General features: G+C 53.1%; 1 protein-coding gene across 16 annotated transcripts in view; it reads left to right on the top strand.

Moving 5' to 3' along the window:
* Nucleotides 1–3,581: 3,581 nt before the first annotated feature.
* The window catches only part of CELF5 (CUGBP Elav-like family member 5), a 50,380-nt gene continuing 38,057 nt past the window's right edge, over nt 3,582–15,904 (top strand). For 10 of the 16 annotated variants that reach the window (XR_003589382.3, XR_006059897.2, XM_042250180.2 and 7 more), the window contains exon 1: nt 3,588–3,846. Coding sequence is in view for 13 of the 16 variants with exons in the window: in XM_042250180.2 (XP_042106114.1) it covers nt 3,588–3,846 (259 nt within the window). In the remaining 3 variants the exon portion in view is untranslated. Of the gene's footprint in view, nt 3,847–4,104; nt 4,482–15,904 lie in introns of those variants that run through there. The other 6 variants (XM_042250184.2, XM_042250187.1, XM_042250189.2 and 3 more) reach the window with 4 other exon arrangements.

The following is a 15,904-nucleotide window of genomic DNA, read 5'->3' as shown; positions in this document are numbered from 1 at the left end:
CACCAGCTCAGCCTGGGGCTGAGCCGAGAACCAGGGGCTGTGCAGGGCCAAGGGGTGGGATGTTCTAGGAGGACACTGGATCCGTGACCCGGGTTCTGCTCCTCCTTCAATCCTATCTTGGGGTAGCTGCTGTTATCAGGCAGGGTTACAGCCATTTATTGAATGCTAAAGGTGCTCCCGGTTTTATGCTGAGCCTCACCTATTAGCATCACTGAATCCATGCCAGGGGCTTCCCCCCTCTTTAGTCCTAACTTGGCAAATAAGGAAACTGGAGCTTGACCGTCTAAAGTGTGAGGAAGACGCTGTGGGATTGTGGGAAGCATGTGGGTTCATATCCCAGCAGTCTCAGTGAGTGACCTTGCCCAAGTGACTCGACCTCTCTGGGCCTCAGTTTTCCCCTCTGTAAAGTGGGTATAGTAACAGTACCCACCTCTAATGCTTGCTATGAGGGTGACCTCTCCTGAGGAGCAAACTTTAAGGATAGAGAAAAATAGAGAATATTTTAATACACTAGTTTTCAAAAACTAAAAATAATGCTGAAAAAAATCCATGATGAACAAAAAGGTCAACATTTTAAATACAATCAGAATTACTGATTTTTCCTTTGGCTCATCACAGCACTATGACTGGTCCTTTTTGTTTCAAAATAAAGAAAAAGAAATAGGGACTTCGCTGGTGGTCCAGTGGTTAAGACTCCATGCTTCCACTGCAGGGGCATGAGTTTGATCCTGGATCAGGGGACTAAGATCCCGCATGCTATGTGACCAAAAAATAAATTGTTAAAAAAAGAGAGAGAGAGAGAAAAGAATGCTTCTGTATTAAGAAAAAACAAAACAACAACAAAAAAACACAAAGGAAATACATTTAAAATAAAGTCAGGGTCAGTAGACTGACCCCTAGTGGCTGTGTGGTGCTTTTTATCTTACAACCTCTGACCCCAGTTCCTCCAACCCTGCCTCAGGGCCTTTGCACCTGCCTTTTCTTTCTTAAAGGCCATCCTCTCTAAGCCTTCCATGAATTTGCCTCCTAAAGCCATCTCTCCACTTCTGTTGCCTCCATTGCATTGAACACAGTCTAAAGTATCTGGTTTAGGGGCTTCCCTGGTGGTCCAGTGGTTAAGACTCTGCAGAGGGCTATCCCTGGTTGGGAAACTAAGAGCCCACATGCCTTGTAGCATGGCTAATAATAATAAAGTATCTGGTTTATTTGTCTGTACTCATCCCAGGCATTGTGCTGTGGGTTGAGTCTAGCACTTAGCACAGAGCCTGGTGTTGGAGAGAGAGCAAAGTGACTTATTAATCAATCAATAAATATGTAATGATATGAAGAACTGACTCATTTGAAAAGACCCTGATGCTGGGAAAGATTGAAGGCAGGAGGAGAAGTGGATGACAGAGGATGAGATGGTTGGATGGCATCCCCAACTCAATGGACGTGAGTCTGAGCAAGCTCCAGGAGTTGGTGATGGACAGGGAAGCCTGGCGTGCTGCAGTCCATGTTGTCACAAAGAGTCAGACACGAGTGAGTGACTGAACTGAACCGAACATAACATATTAGAATTAATTAAATTATCATGAGTATAAATGCTATGGAAGAAAAAGGAAGCCTGAGAAACGAAGTAATGGTGGCTAAATGATCTTAGATCAGGTAGACACAGAAAGTGATGGGAGGTTGAAGGAGCAGACCATGTACCATTTGGGTGAAGGGCATTCCAGGCACAGTTGTGCAAAGGCCCTGAGGCAGCACCACACCTCATGTGTTGGAGGAACAGTGAAGTGGTACGTGTGTCTGGAGCAGACTGAGGAAGGGAGAGAGAAGGTGGAGGGGAGGGCAGGGAGGTGGTGCAGGAAAGACTCAGGCTTTAATTTGGAGACATCTTTGGATATTTTAAAAAACTGAATTGTAGTTGATTTACAATGCTGTGTTAGTTCCAGGTGTACAGCAAGGTGGCTGTGTACATATGTATATGTATATATTCTTTTTCACATTCTCTTCCATTATAAATTGTTACAAAATATTGAATATATATAGTTCCCTGTACTATAGAGTAGGTTCTTGTTATCTATTTTATATATCTACTAATTATATATAAATACATTATATATCTATATAGATATAATATAGATATATAGCTACGAATATAAATAATGTAATACTAATATCTACTAATATAGATAATATAATTTATTGTATCTACTAATCCCAAACTCCTAACTTATACCCTCCTTCCCATTTGGTAACGATAAATTTGTTTCCTATATCTGTGAGTCTATTTGTTTTGTAAATAAGTTCACTTGCCTCATTTTGTTTTTGATTCCACATTTAAGTGATATCATATGATATTTATCTTTCTCTGCCTGACTTACTTCACTTAGTATGATAATCTCTACATCCATCCATGTTGCTGCAAATGTCATTATTTCATTCTTTTTTTATGGCTGAGTAGTATTCTGGGGTGTGTGTGTGTGTGTGTGTGTATACACAGACATGCATACCACATCTTTATCCATTCATCTGTTGATGGACATCTAGCTTGCTTCCATTTCTTGGCTATTGTAAATAGTGCTGCTATGTATCTTTGGAATGCGTGTATCTTTTCAAATTCAAGTTTTCTCCAAATATATGCCCAAGAATGGGATTGCTGGATCATATGATAGATCTATTTTCAGCTTCTTGAGGAACCTCCATACTGTTCTCCATAGTGACTGCTCCAATTTACATTCCCACCAACAGTGTAGGAGGGGTCCCTTCTTTCCACACCCTCTCTAGCATTTATTACTTGTAGGCTCTTTGATGGCCAGTGTGAGGTGACAACCTCCTTGTGGTTTTGATGGAGAGTTTTAGCAGGGGTGGCGTGATGCCCATAGAGACCTTGGCCCAAATACATCATTTCTTTCTAAATATTTTGAACAGTATGTGCCCGTGGCAAGTGTGACCAAAAGTGTTGCTGAGGATAGAACACAAAGATCGCTGTTTCTGTTCCGTAAGTTACAAGCTTAAAAGTGCTGAGCACAGTATTATAAAAATGCTCTTCCTTGTTGCTGTTATTTTTGTTATTATTAAGGTTATTATTCTGTCTGCTTAAACATTCCATGGACAGTCCTGTAAAAGCCAAGTGAGCGCCCTATAGAACTGTGTGCTACTTTTTGTGTTTTTCTGGTGTTATCAATGGGAAGACTTCGAGCCACCTCGAAGCCCGGTCGGTCCTGCCTAAAGATTTGCCGTCACGCACCCAGAAGGCAAGGGTTACGAGCCCGCTGGCCTCAGTTTACCGGCCCGGACTGGGCGGCCAGGCGGGATGCCGGTTGTCTGGGATGCAGGATGTGCGATTCGGGATAGACGATGCGCGCGGGGGCGCCGCCGCGGCGAGGCGCGCTCTGGCCGCCAGGGGCCGCTGCGGAGCCGCCCTTTTGTGGTCCTGATGCTGGCGCGAGCGGGCGCGCGGAGGAGGGAGGAGGGCGCGGGGACCGGGCGGGAGGGAGGCGGGAGGCGGTGTCCGTCGCTCCAGCTGCGAGTCCGCCCGCCGCCCGCCGCCGCCGCCGCCGCCGCCGGCTCGGTCCCGCGCCCGCCGCCCGCCTTCGCCCGCCATGGCCCGCCTGACGGAGAGCGAGGCGCGCCGGCAGCAGCAGCAGCTCCTGCAGCCGCGGCCCTCGCCCGTGGGCAGCAGCGGGCCCGAGCCCCCCGGGGGGCAGCCCGACGGCACGAAGGACCTGGACGCCATCAAGCTGTTCGTGGGCCAGATCCCGCGCAACCTGGACGAGAAGGATCTCAAGCCGCTCTTCGAGCAGTTCGGCCGCATCTATGAGCTCACGGTGCTCAAAGACCCCTACACGGGCATGCACAAAGGTGGGCGCCCGGCTCGCTCCCCTCCCCTCTCCTCTCCTCCCTCGGCCTCCCCACCCCACCTTCCGGCATCTTCTCCCCGCCACCAACCTCTCCTCATCTCCTCCCTCCGCTTGCCACTGCCACGGCATCATTTCTTCCCCCCCCCAACCCCGTTCTACCCACCCCCTCCTCCCCCCTCTGGGGGTGCAGCTGACAGATCCGAGCTGGCCCCCTCCCCTCCTCCGCCTCCACTCCCTCCCTCCCCACCTTCCGGCATTCTCTCTCTCTGTCTCTCTCTCCCTCTCCCTCTCTCTCTCTTCTCTTCCCTTTTCTCTCCTCTCTCATCTCCCCCTACCTCCCATCCTCCCCCACCCCCAGCATCCTTCCCTCTCTCCCTCTCCCTCTTATTCCCTCTAGACCCCCACCCCTTCCTCCCTCCCTCACCCACTCTTTCTTGCCCCTTTGCTGGGAAGCTGCCTGAACACTGCCACCCCTCCCTGTGCCCCCCCCCCCCATTCATTTGGCCTCCCCAGGCCCCGTCGGGGAAGTTTGCACCACTGGATTTCATTGCTTTGGTCATTTTCACAAAGCCAGGCCGGCGGGGCAGGTCCAGCCGGCCGCGGGGGACACGGATGCTCAGGATCTCGGGCTAATCGGTAACTACAAAGAAAGCGGGTGGGGGGTGGGGGTGCAGGCAGCTAAGCCAGTCAGGGGGGAGCGCCGGCCTCTTGGGTGGTTCAAAGGCTACCGTGTGCCCTCCCCGCCATGCCCACCCTCTCTGTTTGGATCAGCATTCCCCCTCCATTTCTCTGTGCCCCCCACTGGCCCCCTCCGCACCCAGACTGCCGCCTCCACCTTTGGCTTGAGTTAAAACTGGCCAAGCCTGTTAGCAGTGTGTTGAGGGCTGAGGCCAAACACGATGAGCTTGGGCTGTCCATCTGGCAGAGCCCAGATCCTGGGGTGGACGGGGAGGTGTGGGCGACCTGTGAGCCCAGCAGAGGAGGCAGGTCGGGTGGGAAGGCCTGCCTGCCTCCCTGCCACCTGATTCTCTGTTGGCATGCTGAGAGGGGGTGCTGGGGACTGTGGCCCCAGCCCTGGGCTCAGATCATGGCACAGTGTCTGAATTGGGGTGGCCCTGGCAGTTCTCCTGACAGGGGATGGGGACTGGGGGGTGGGGACGGTGAAGACTGTGCTGACACCCTCTGTGGGACCCTGGAGGGGCCTTGGGGTTGGATCAGGGCCCATGACCTATTTCAGACTGCATTCATCCCCGTCTTCCTCTCTGTGTGGCAAGCATGGTAAGCATGAATACGTGTTTGTTGAATGAATGAATGAATGAATAATGAACGAATGGATGAGTCAATGAATGATAGGCTGGGACAGGCCATTGGGAGGATCTGGTGGGTTGAAGTCCAGGCCTGCCACTTCAGCTAGCCCCTCCAGCTGGTACCCAAGGGGAGGAAAGCAGCTCCTCCCATCCCCCATCTCTTTCAAATCCAACCATCACCAAAAAAAAAAAAACGGCCTGGAAAATCTAACCGCTCCCTGTGGCCTAGGAGGGCAAAGGGCTTGTGCTCACCCATGAGTCAGGCTGAGGGGTCCACGGCTGTGTGAGGGGTCTTTCCACAACCCGTACCCCCGGTATGTCCGAAGGGCTCATTTCTAGAAAGATTCTGATGGAGGTGGTGTCCATGTGCCCCCCCAAACGTTGAATGAAAGGCTGCTGGCGAGCTCTGGGTCTCGGAGACAGATGGGGCGTGGGGAGATGGAGCCACCCGGTGGTCCTCCCTTCTTTTCTCATTTTTAAATCTCTCCTGGAGAACCCTACCACCCCCACAGCATGGAAGGGTAAGGGAGAGATTGGCTGGATTTTCACTGACCTGAGAGCCTTAGTTTACCTATTGTCGACAGAACAGGGTCTCATGAATGCGGGGTTTGTTTTTTTTTCCTGGCTGGAGAATGTTGGGACTGGGGGTGCCTCAGTGTGTTTCCCATTTGCAGTCTTTCCTTGGAGGGTGAAAATTAAGAAGCTGGGTATCCATGACATCCACTTTGCAGGAGCCCTAGGCAGGTTGGAGCCCCAGATAGAGGGCCTGGGGGTAATGGGGTGGAGGGCCTTCTCCCCATATCCACCTGCCCAGCCCAGTACCCTCAGGACACCAATGGAGGCTCCTCCTTGTCCCACCTGTGCTGGGCCTGGTAGGACCTTATCTGTGGGAAGGAGTTGAGGGGGTGTTGAAGGTGGGAGTTGTCTCAAGGGCCAGAAGCTCGGCCGGAGGCCTGTTGTGGGGGCGCTTAGCTGTGTGACTTCTGGCGAGTGGCTGTCCCTCTCTGGGCCTCAGCCAAAGGGAAGTGGAATGATGCGTGGGGAGTTGTGGTGTGGTGGGGAGGTCCAGGCACCTCCTGCTAACACTCATCTGGTTTTGTTTCTGGGGAACCTGCAGGGTGCAGGGTGCCTACTGAGGGTGCTGGCTGAGAGCCCAGGGGTGGGAGTGTGGACCTCAGGTTGTGGAGAGAAATCCCCAGAGAGCCTTGGGGGCCCCTGGAGGCTGGGCACCAGGGGAGCTGAGAACACTGACTGTGGCCCCGTGGCCCCTGCAGCCAGCAGGGGAATGGACATCCAGTATTCCCACGATCACTGTCTCACCCTTAATTTTCACACTGGGGGGCCTGGTTGATCACTGCTGATGGGATCGGGACTCCCACCGGCTTGTAAGCATCTGTGCATTTCATGTGGAAGGGAAACTTAGGCCGGAGGGGCAAATACTGGCTCCCAAGGACTGACCATAGCTGCCCCTCACCCAGCTGTCACACACCTGTCTCCCACCCAGGCCAAAGAAGCAGAAATATATCTGTGGGATGGAGTGACAAGCCGAGGCAGGACCCCCACCTTCCCCAGGGGTGGTCTTGGGGAGGGCATGGGAAGGGGGCGGGGCTATGACATCGTTGGCCCTGGCCAGGGGTGAGGTGGGGGCTCCCCCATTCCTAAGGGTCTGTGCAGGGGACCTCCCTGCTGGGACCAAGAGAAAGGCAGGGAAGAAGTGGAGGTTTCTCTGGAAGAGGGCAGACCCATGAGTGCTGGCTGTTGTTTTTCAGATAGATGGAGACAGAGTCAGAGGTGGAGAGGCTTGCAAGAGCAGAGGAGAGAGACACACAGAGACAGGGGAGGGGGGACTGAGAAGCCTCCCCCCGCCCCCACCCGCAGGGGGAGGCAGAGAGAGGGCGGGAGAGGGGAGAGAGCTGGGGGGCAGGGAGGCCGCGAGACCGAGACCGCTTCCCCCTCACTCAGATTTGCGCCTCATCTAGAGAAAGGCCTTGCCTGGTGCCCCCAGCCCAGCCAGGGGCTCAGGCCAGGAATTAGGGGGGCTCCCACTGCTCAGGGTCCCGTCATCGCCCCCTCCAGCCACCTGCTGGGGGGACGGCCCTCCTCTGGGACCCTCCCTCGGAGAGGGCTGGGTGCACGTGCCCTCCCTTCCTCCCAGGTGCCTGGTGTGGCTCGGGCCCTCTGTCGCGCGATCGGCTTGAATATTAATACCCGCCCTGCCCGGGGCAGGCGCCCGCGATCGCTTCGTCCGCCGCCGCCGCGCGGCCTCCTTTATGGTAATCGTATATGCATTTGCATGTTAATGACAATATTTGTCTTAAAGCGGAGGTTGTGAAGGGGGCCGGTGCGGGTGGTGGTGGGGCGCTGGTGGGGGCCTGCAGTTTCCATGGGAGCACCAGCTGCTCGGCTGGCGGTTGGGGGTGACAGAGGGTGGGGGGAGAGGCTGGAGCACGCCGAGCTCCAGGCATGAAATTCCGTGTGTGACGTGCCAGCCCCAGGGAGCCAGCGGGCTGGGCGGCCGGCAGGCGCTGCCCGGTGGGGAGGGACGGAGGGAGGGGACAGCGGCGGGTGGGCAGGGAGGGGGTGGGGGGCAAGCCATCAGGGCTGGCTGTGTGGCTTCGAGCTGGGCACGCCTCCCTCCATGCCTCAGTTTCCCCAACCACTCCATCCTCAGGGGGTTAACAGGCTTTTATGAGGCGCTGGGGGCCTTATGGGTGACCATCACATCGTTTCTGCCTTCCGTTAGGCGGAGTACATTGGTTGAGCGCCTGTTGTGTGCGGGTCTGAGAGTCCAGGCAAACAGGAATTCCTGGGGGGCATGATGGAGTCAACAGGCTGTGAAGCCACCTGCTAATAGAACCACTATTTCTTCCAGACCCAGGATACTGTGTCGGGCGAAATAGAGAAAAATCCTCTCCCAGACTCCTCCCACCCCCAGATCCCATTTGGTGGTGATGTGTGTGTTTGGGGTGGGGGGAGGGCACACAATGAGGAACCGGAAGTTCCAAGGCATTGATGTCAGGGCTGAGATGCTCGACGCACATCCGCAGGGACAATCCAGAGGAGGCCCCAGCTGCTGCAGGTGTGGCGACCAGGAGGGCTTCCTGGAGGAGGCAGTTGAAAAGGGAGAGCAGTTAGGATGTCTGATTTCTCTGCGTCTTCTTGGCTGTGGAAACTTGGGCAGCTGCTTCAACTTTTCAAGGCTCAGTGTTGTCATCTGTAAGAGTCATGAGACCAGTGGGGACTCTCAACTTGAGGAGAGTTAAGGGAGATGAGGGCCAGAACAGTGTTTTAAGCTCTTAACACAGGGCTGGGTGCAGAGCCTATGCTTGTTATGCTACTAGGCTGAGGCCTGAAGGATCTGTTGATGGGGAAAAGTGATCCTGGCAGAGCATGTGCAAAGACCCTCCAGGTTAGGAGTGGATGGAGTTTTGCCTTGGTGGGGAAACAGCAGAGGGTCCCTGGAGCCCCATGGTTCCCTTTTGATGATATTTGGTCTCTCTTTAAACCCTGATATTGGCTGATGAGACCCTGGCCATTAGGAGCACTCAGTAGGACCACACTCATTCATTTAGCCAACACTTCTGGGGCCTTGCACCAGGCAAGAGAGATCTGAGACCCCCCTAATGAGCAGAGCTACACATTGGCACCTACAGCTGGAATGGTCAGGGTGTTTCAAAGGGAAGGGATGCAGTGTTGAGAGAACTGGATAGGGAGTTGAAGGCTCTGCCTGGGGAATCCAGCTGGGTGGAGGAAGGGGATTAGAACTGGGGCTTTGAAGGGTGAATAGGAACTTGCCAGGTGGAGAAAGCATTTCATGTATTTATTCACAGAAGCGCTTTCTATGTTCTGAGCCCTATGGTGGATGTGAAACACAGCAGTGAGCCAGCCAGGTGAATGTCTCTGTCCTCGTGGATGTGGACAGAGGGAACTGGGTTTGCAAAGGCCTGGAGGTGTGAAGGAGCACAGCTGGAGTCAAGGAGGAATTAGGTGAGGCATGGTAGCTGAAGGGCTTCCCTGGTGGCTCAGAGGTTAAAGCATCTGCCTGCAATGCAGGAGACCTGAGTTCAATCCCTGGGTTCGATCCCTGGGTCAGGGAAGATCCCCTGGAGAAGGAAATGGCAACCCACTCCAGTATTCTTGCCTGGAGAATCCCATGGACGGAGGAGCCTGGTGGGCTACAGTCCACGGGGTTGCAAAGAGTCGAACACGACTGAGCAACTTCACTTTCACATGGTAGTTGAGGCCAGGGAGTCAGCCTTGAAGTCAGGGACTCAGCCCTGAAGGGCCTCTTATGCTGCACTGAGCTTGGATCTTTACTGAGGACACTGGGGAGCCGTGGAAGAATTTAGAGCAGAGGAAGATCTCAGACCTGTGTGGAAAGAGAGCTTCATGTCCTGTTAACTGTCATTGCTACCATCAGCCTCTTTCCAGCCTCCCAGCCTTATTTGTAATATACACACTTCTCACACACCTGGGCAGATACATCAGAAGCTTCCCCTTGGGGTGAGGCTCACAGTGTGGGATGAAAGGGACACGAATAAACAGACACATGCTTAGGTCACAGTGATTCTTAGAGAGCCAGGTTCCCCGCCCCCCACATGGATAGACAAGGAATTGGGGCTCAGAGACAGGCGACACCCACACTCAAGTCACACAGCAATATAGTTAGGTGTCACACCTCCCAGCCTGAGATTGACCCACCTTGGAAGATAAATAAGGGAAGCAGGGAAAGAGATGTGATCGTGGAGATGTAGACTCAAGGTGAAAGCCATCCAGGGTTCCTTGTTCTCCTTGGATTGAAGGTGACCAGGGCCAGAGGGAGGGGCTGCTAAGTTTGGAAGACATTGACCTGGCAGTAGTCCTGTTGATCTGGGGTCATGGTGATCATCACTGACATGTAAGTTCTGTGAGGACAGGGACCATGTCCTGTTCACCATTTTGAAGTGGAGCATATGGATGTACAAAGGCCTAGGGGAGGGAGAGGGTGAGGGGGTGCTTGGGTGTGGTGGGCGGTGGCCTGGCCAACAGATGATATGTAGATGGCTGCAGGCATGAATGGATAGATGGTGATGACTTGGCAGTGGATAAGTGGATTGCTGGATGCAAGAGTGGGTAGGTGGATGAAAGGCTGAATGGATTGACAGATATCTAGGTGGCTGAATGGGTGGATGGATAGAGGGATGGATGGATGGAGGAATCAATGGATGGACAGATAGATGGAAAGATGGTTGGGTAGACAGATGATGGAGAATGGAGGAATAGAGGCATAGAGGAATGGACTAGGTGAGTGGATGGATGGATGGGAGGATGGAGAAATGGATGCATGGAAGATGGGTGAATGGATGGAGGAATGCAGGGTCGATGGGTGGATGGATGTGTGAGTGGATGGATTGGTGGATACCTTCTCAACATTTACCACCTTCCTCCCCACCAGGTGAATGGGAATGACCATCAGCTTTGCAGCCCAAGAGGCTTTGTTTCTATTCCTGACTCTACTTTTCATTTCTGTGTGATCTTGGACAAACTGCCTTATCTTTCCTGAGTCTTAGCATCCTCACTTGTAAAAGAGGAGGAGTATTGAGCGTTCTCTTACAGAGTAGTTGTAAGAATTACCATTAATTTGTAGAATGCAAATAATGACAGGGTTAATGCAATCCCTGTCAATAGCATCTTGCACATCATCGGTGTTAATAAATGGTCAGGTAGCCAGACAGTTAACAACTGTCTGTCCAGTCTCTGGGGTGTGCCAGGCATTGTGCCTGGTTTGGGAGGACACAAATCACTCTGGGAGAGAAGAGGGATTGACACCAGATGAGCAAACAGGTAAGACTTGGGTAGGAGCAAGTTGCTAAGGAGGAAGTAAACAGGGATGTGTGTTGAAGGGTGACAACTGACTGCGGGTGACCAAAGATGTCAGGAGGTGACATCTGGGATGAGCCCTGCATGGCAGATGAAAAAGCTGTTGTTCTAAAGCCAAGAGAAAGGCATTCCAGGAAGTGGACACAGCATGTGCAAAGGTCCTGAGGTCAGAATAAGTTTGCAGCGTTGGGAGAATGGAGTTGGAGCAGAGTGAGCCAGCAGGAGAGAGGGAGGAGGGAAGGGCAGGGAGGGGACTTTGAGCTTTTACAGGTAGGTTGGTGGGAGCCCTGGAGGGCTGTGGGTAGGGGTAGGTCAGGGTCCCTTAGGGAGCTCTGAATCTGGGGAAAGTGAACTCTGGGTCCTCCGTTTTTGAGGTGGGGAAACTAAGGCACAAAGAGTCCCAGAATGTGGCTGGATATTTCTGCCGCCACAGTTGAGCTCAGCTCCTCTGAGGGGCTTCTGAAAGGTGGCAAGTTGCCTGGAAGTGCCATGAGGGTAGTTGTGTGAGCTCCCTCACCAGTCCACTCACTTCCCCCAGCAGCCTTCGGGGGTGGAGTTCCCCACATCCAAGAGGTGAGAAGGGGGCGCTCATCACATCCTTGTCCCTGACCCTCTGCTAGAAGGAGGGACCTAAGGTGTCATTCCCGCCCCAGCTAGGGGTCTCCAGAGCAACATGATATATGTGGGAAGTTCAGGCTCAGAGAGGGGAGAGCACCTTCCCAAGGAAACACAAGTTCATCACAGCAGTGTCTGTGCTGGAAGGGGTTTGTCATCATCTAGAGCTACCCCATGTGGTTAGGCAGGGCTGCAAGGTTGTTTACTCACCTACTTACCCACCCCTTCTCTCAACTGGTTTTGATTTTTTTTTTTTTGAGTCCCTGCTATGTGCCACCTTTGAGTGAACCAGACCTACTATGTGACCAAGAGGAGCGTGATGCGCTGTGAGAAAGTGGACAGAACGCTGAGCAGTCCTAAGAGTGGTGATGTGTAGTGATTTAAAAAGTCAAACCATCTCCTGGTGGGATCCAATAGGGAGGGATCTGGTGAAGTGGGCCTCACCCAGGGCAATCCTTACCCAGGGAACACTGGGCAATGTCTGGGGATATCTGTGGTGGTCATGACTGAGGGGCTCCTGGCTTTGGGTGGGGCCAAGGGTGCGGCTCCATCCCCACAGTGCCCAGGACAGCAACTCCCCCCACACACGGAGGATGACCCAGCCTGGATGTCAGCAGTGCCGAGGGGGATCCTGACCTAGGATCACACTAACACTCTGGCCTGAGCAGTTGGTGGTCAGCGTGGTGTCTTGGAGATAAGCCGTCGGTGTGTCAGAACAGGACCATAGAGTCACTCTGACTCTCCCTGTCTCACACCTCTGCTCCCCTATCCCTCCCTCCTGATGGCTCTGCCTTCTAAACCTCTCCAGCCCACTCATGTCTCCCCACTCCTCTGTCCACCCCATCATCACTCCCTGAACTAGCCCAGTCTCCTCTCCCCTGATCTCCTAGCTCCCACCCTCACCCACCACAGTCTGAACTTCTCCCAGCAAGCGGAAGGTCCCTGTGAGCACCTGAGTCAGGCCCCACCCCTCCTCTGCTTACAGTCCTCCAGGGCTCACACCTGCCTGAGGGTAAAACCCCAAGTCCTCCCCATAGCCCATAAGGCCCTTTATGACCTCTCCCCCCCTTTATGACCTCTGCCCTCCTTCCTCTCTTTCCCTCTCTCACTCTGCTCAAGACACACAAGCTCCTTGCTGTTCCTTCAGTACACCAGGAGTGGTCCTGCCCCAGGGCCTTTGCACAGGCTGTGCCCACTGTCTGGACCATACTTCCTCCCTTATCCTCTGTAAACCACACCTTCTCAGTGAAGTCACCCTGCGGACCTGATTTACAATCTCAGCCACTCTCCAGCATTCCATGTCCCTTTTTTCTGCTTCCTTTTTTTTCCCCTCTGTGAAAATGAAAACTTCTGATGTACTGTAAAGTGTATTTATTTTATTTGTGTTTCTCTCCTCCCAATAGACTAGAAGCCCTATTAAGATGAGGTATTTTTGCCTTTTGTGTTCACTGCTATGTCTCCAGTGCCCAGAACAGTGAGTGCCTGAAACTTAGCAGGTGGATGGGTGGATGCATGGATGTATGGGTGGATGGAGAGATAGCTTGACGTGTGGGTGGATGGATGAATAGGTACATGAGTGAATGATGGACGGATACATGAATGGATGATAAATGAATGGATAGAAGGATGGTTGGATGTATGGACAGATATAAGGATGGACAGATGGATGGATGGATGGGCAGGTGAATGGGTGGATGGATGGGCGGGTGAATGGGTGGATGGATGGACAGGCGAATGGGTGGATGGATGGGCGGGCACCCTGATGGAGTGACCACTGGTGCAGCGGTGATGACTAAACCAGATCCATGGAGGAGTCGACATGGGTGCAGGCAGAAAGTCACAGGTCCAGATGAACCCTGAGAAGCCCTGTTTGTAACGTGGAGACAGAGGAGGAGGCAGCAACAGAGGCTAAGGAGCAGCAGCCAGGGAGATAGGAGGTCAGGCTAGAACAGTGTGCCTGATGAGGCATGAGCCCAGGGTCCTAGGTCTTGCCCTCCTGGACAGGAGCCAATGAGTTCATAAGTGGAGGGAGGGACAGTGAGTAGGGGGGTGGGGTCCATCAGCCCCTCAGTTCCCAGTTAAGTGGGGGACAGCTTCAGGATGAGAGGATGGAGGAGGAGGTGGAGAGGGCGGCCAGGGGCAGGGGTGGTGGAGAGGTGGCCCCACGGCGGAAGGGAGTGTCGCCTATAGTGCTGAATGGATGATGTTGTGATTTTATCGATGAGAAAGTGGAGGCTCAGAGAGGTTAAGTGGCTGGCCCTAGAGCACACAGAAGGAAGGCATTGGGCAGGGTTAGATCCCATCTTTAGTCACCAGTTTTGAGCTGAATTTAAAGAATTAGAATTAGGGGTGTCAGTGTGTGGTGAGGGGGTGGGCTCAAAAGGGTTTGAGATGAGGGGTTCACACAGTTGGTTATAGCTGGGGAGGGGATGTTGGTGATCAGAGAGAAATGAAACAGGTTGTCTTTCCTGCCTGTTTTCCCAGCACACCTGGCGCATGATCGGTACTTGGGAAATACCGACTGACCCCATGCTGGGCATGGTGAGGGAGGGGAGGCAGGAAAACAAACGGAGTCGTTGCCCACAAGGTGGTCTTGATATTAGCAGGTCATCTTGGAAGCAAAATTGTTCATTTTGCAGTCAGTATTTACTGAGCACCTACTGTGTGCCTGACACTATTTAGGTACTAGGGACCCCAAACTAAACAACCTCCCCCCTGCCCGCATCCTCTTGGAGTGACATTTCAGTAGGGGAGAAACAAGGAAAAAAAAAAGTGACATTTGAGATGGTTCTAAGGGCACTGGAAAATATAGAATAGGGAGGGGGCATGTTTGAGGACTGTCATTTGAAACGGAGTGCTCCAAGGAGGTTTCACTGGGGAAGGTGACATTTGAGCCAAGACCTTAAGTAAGTAAGAGAGTAAACTGTGCAGAGATCAGAGGGAGAATACATCCCAGAACAGCTCATGCAAAGACCCTGGGGCAGGACCATTCCTGGTGTGTGGAGGAACAGTCAAGAGGCCTGTGTGTCTGGAGCAGGGCGAGTGAGGGGGAGAGAGGAAGGAGGGGACGGCAGGGAGAGGAAGGACTTAGTTGTGCAGGGCCTTGTGGAAGGACCTGGGCTTTTCCCCCAGGGAGGTGGGAACCCTGGAGGGCTGTGGGCAGAGGAGGGGCGAGGCCTGACTCAGGAGCTCACAGGCGCCCTCTCGTGGCTTCTCTGGGGAGGACAGAATGTGGGGACGGGCGGAGCCGGGGACCAGTAGGGAGGAGAAATGAGCAGTCCAGGTGGGGCTGGACAATGATGGAGACCATGTACAGTGGCCAAATTCTTCCTGGGCACGGACTGTGTATTGGGCCCAACGCTGAGCACTGGGGACACATCAGTGACATGGACGCTACCTGTCGCCAATCCTCCTGCCCCAGCATCAGTCGGGGATGGGGAGATTTCCTGGAGGAAGAGTGACTCAGCTGGGACCTGCAGGTTGAGGAGAAATGAGCCAGGTAAAGATGAGGGTGAGGATGTATGGACCAAGGAAATGGCAAATTCAAAGGCAGGTCAGCGAGAGGCCAGGTGTATCTGGGATCAGGGTGCAGACAGGGACACCACCAGTGTCCATCGGGATCAGTTCCTAGACCTGTCAAGCTCCCTGGGAAGTGACAAAAATCCCAGACTTATGCCTGAACATGAGAGCTATGAATAGTAAAAAGGAAAATAATTGTTTTCCCTTTTATTTATGTTGTGAGTTTAGTTTGTGTTTTCTTGGTGGGGTTTTGTTTGTTTGGTGTGTTTCTTGGTCACACTGCATTGCTTGTGGAATCTTAGTCCCCTGACTAGGGATGGAACCCAGGCCCTCCACAGTGAGAGCACAGAGTCTTAACCACTGGACTTCCAGGGAATTCCCTGTTTTCATCTTTAAAACATTTTTTTTTTAAGTTCATTAGATCAGCATATTAAGCTCCCAAGACCTAAGTCATCCCCAGTGCTGTGGAATTTTCTGGGACTCAGAAGCCCTTTAGCCACCCCCAGTTTGCCTTTAGTAGCAGGGGTTGTTTCTGACTTGCTGTGTGACACCAAGAAAGCAGCTCAGCATCTCTGGACAGGGGTTTGCTCACCTGTAACATGAGGATAAAAGTAGTGTGAAGCTCCAGGGATGATGGGGGAGGGGGTTCAGCAGAGCTTGGCTCCATGTACACAGCTGGTACATCTTCCTGGGCCTCTTGGGGGGTTTTTCAGTCAGTCCTGGATGGTCCTTTCCATGAAGACCTGCAAACCCTCAGAT

Source organism: Ovis aries, chromosome 5, assembly GCF_016772045.2.
Source record: "Ovis aries strain OAR_USU_Benz2616 breed Rambouillet chromosome 5, ARS-UI_Ramb_v3.0, whole genome shotgun sequence".
Taxonomy (NCBI): Eukaryota; Metazoa; Chordata; class Mammalia; order Artiodactyla; family Bovidae; genus Ovis; species Ovis aries.
Note: the sequence above shows the minus strand (reverse complement) of the source record. Positions and strands in the feature narration are given on the sequence as shown.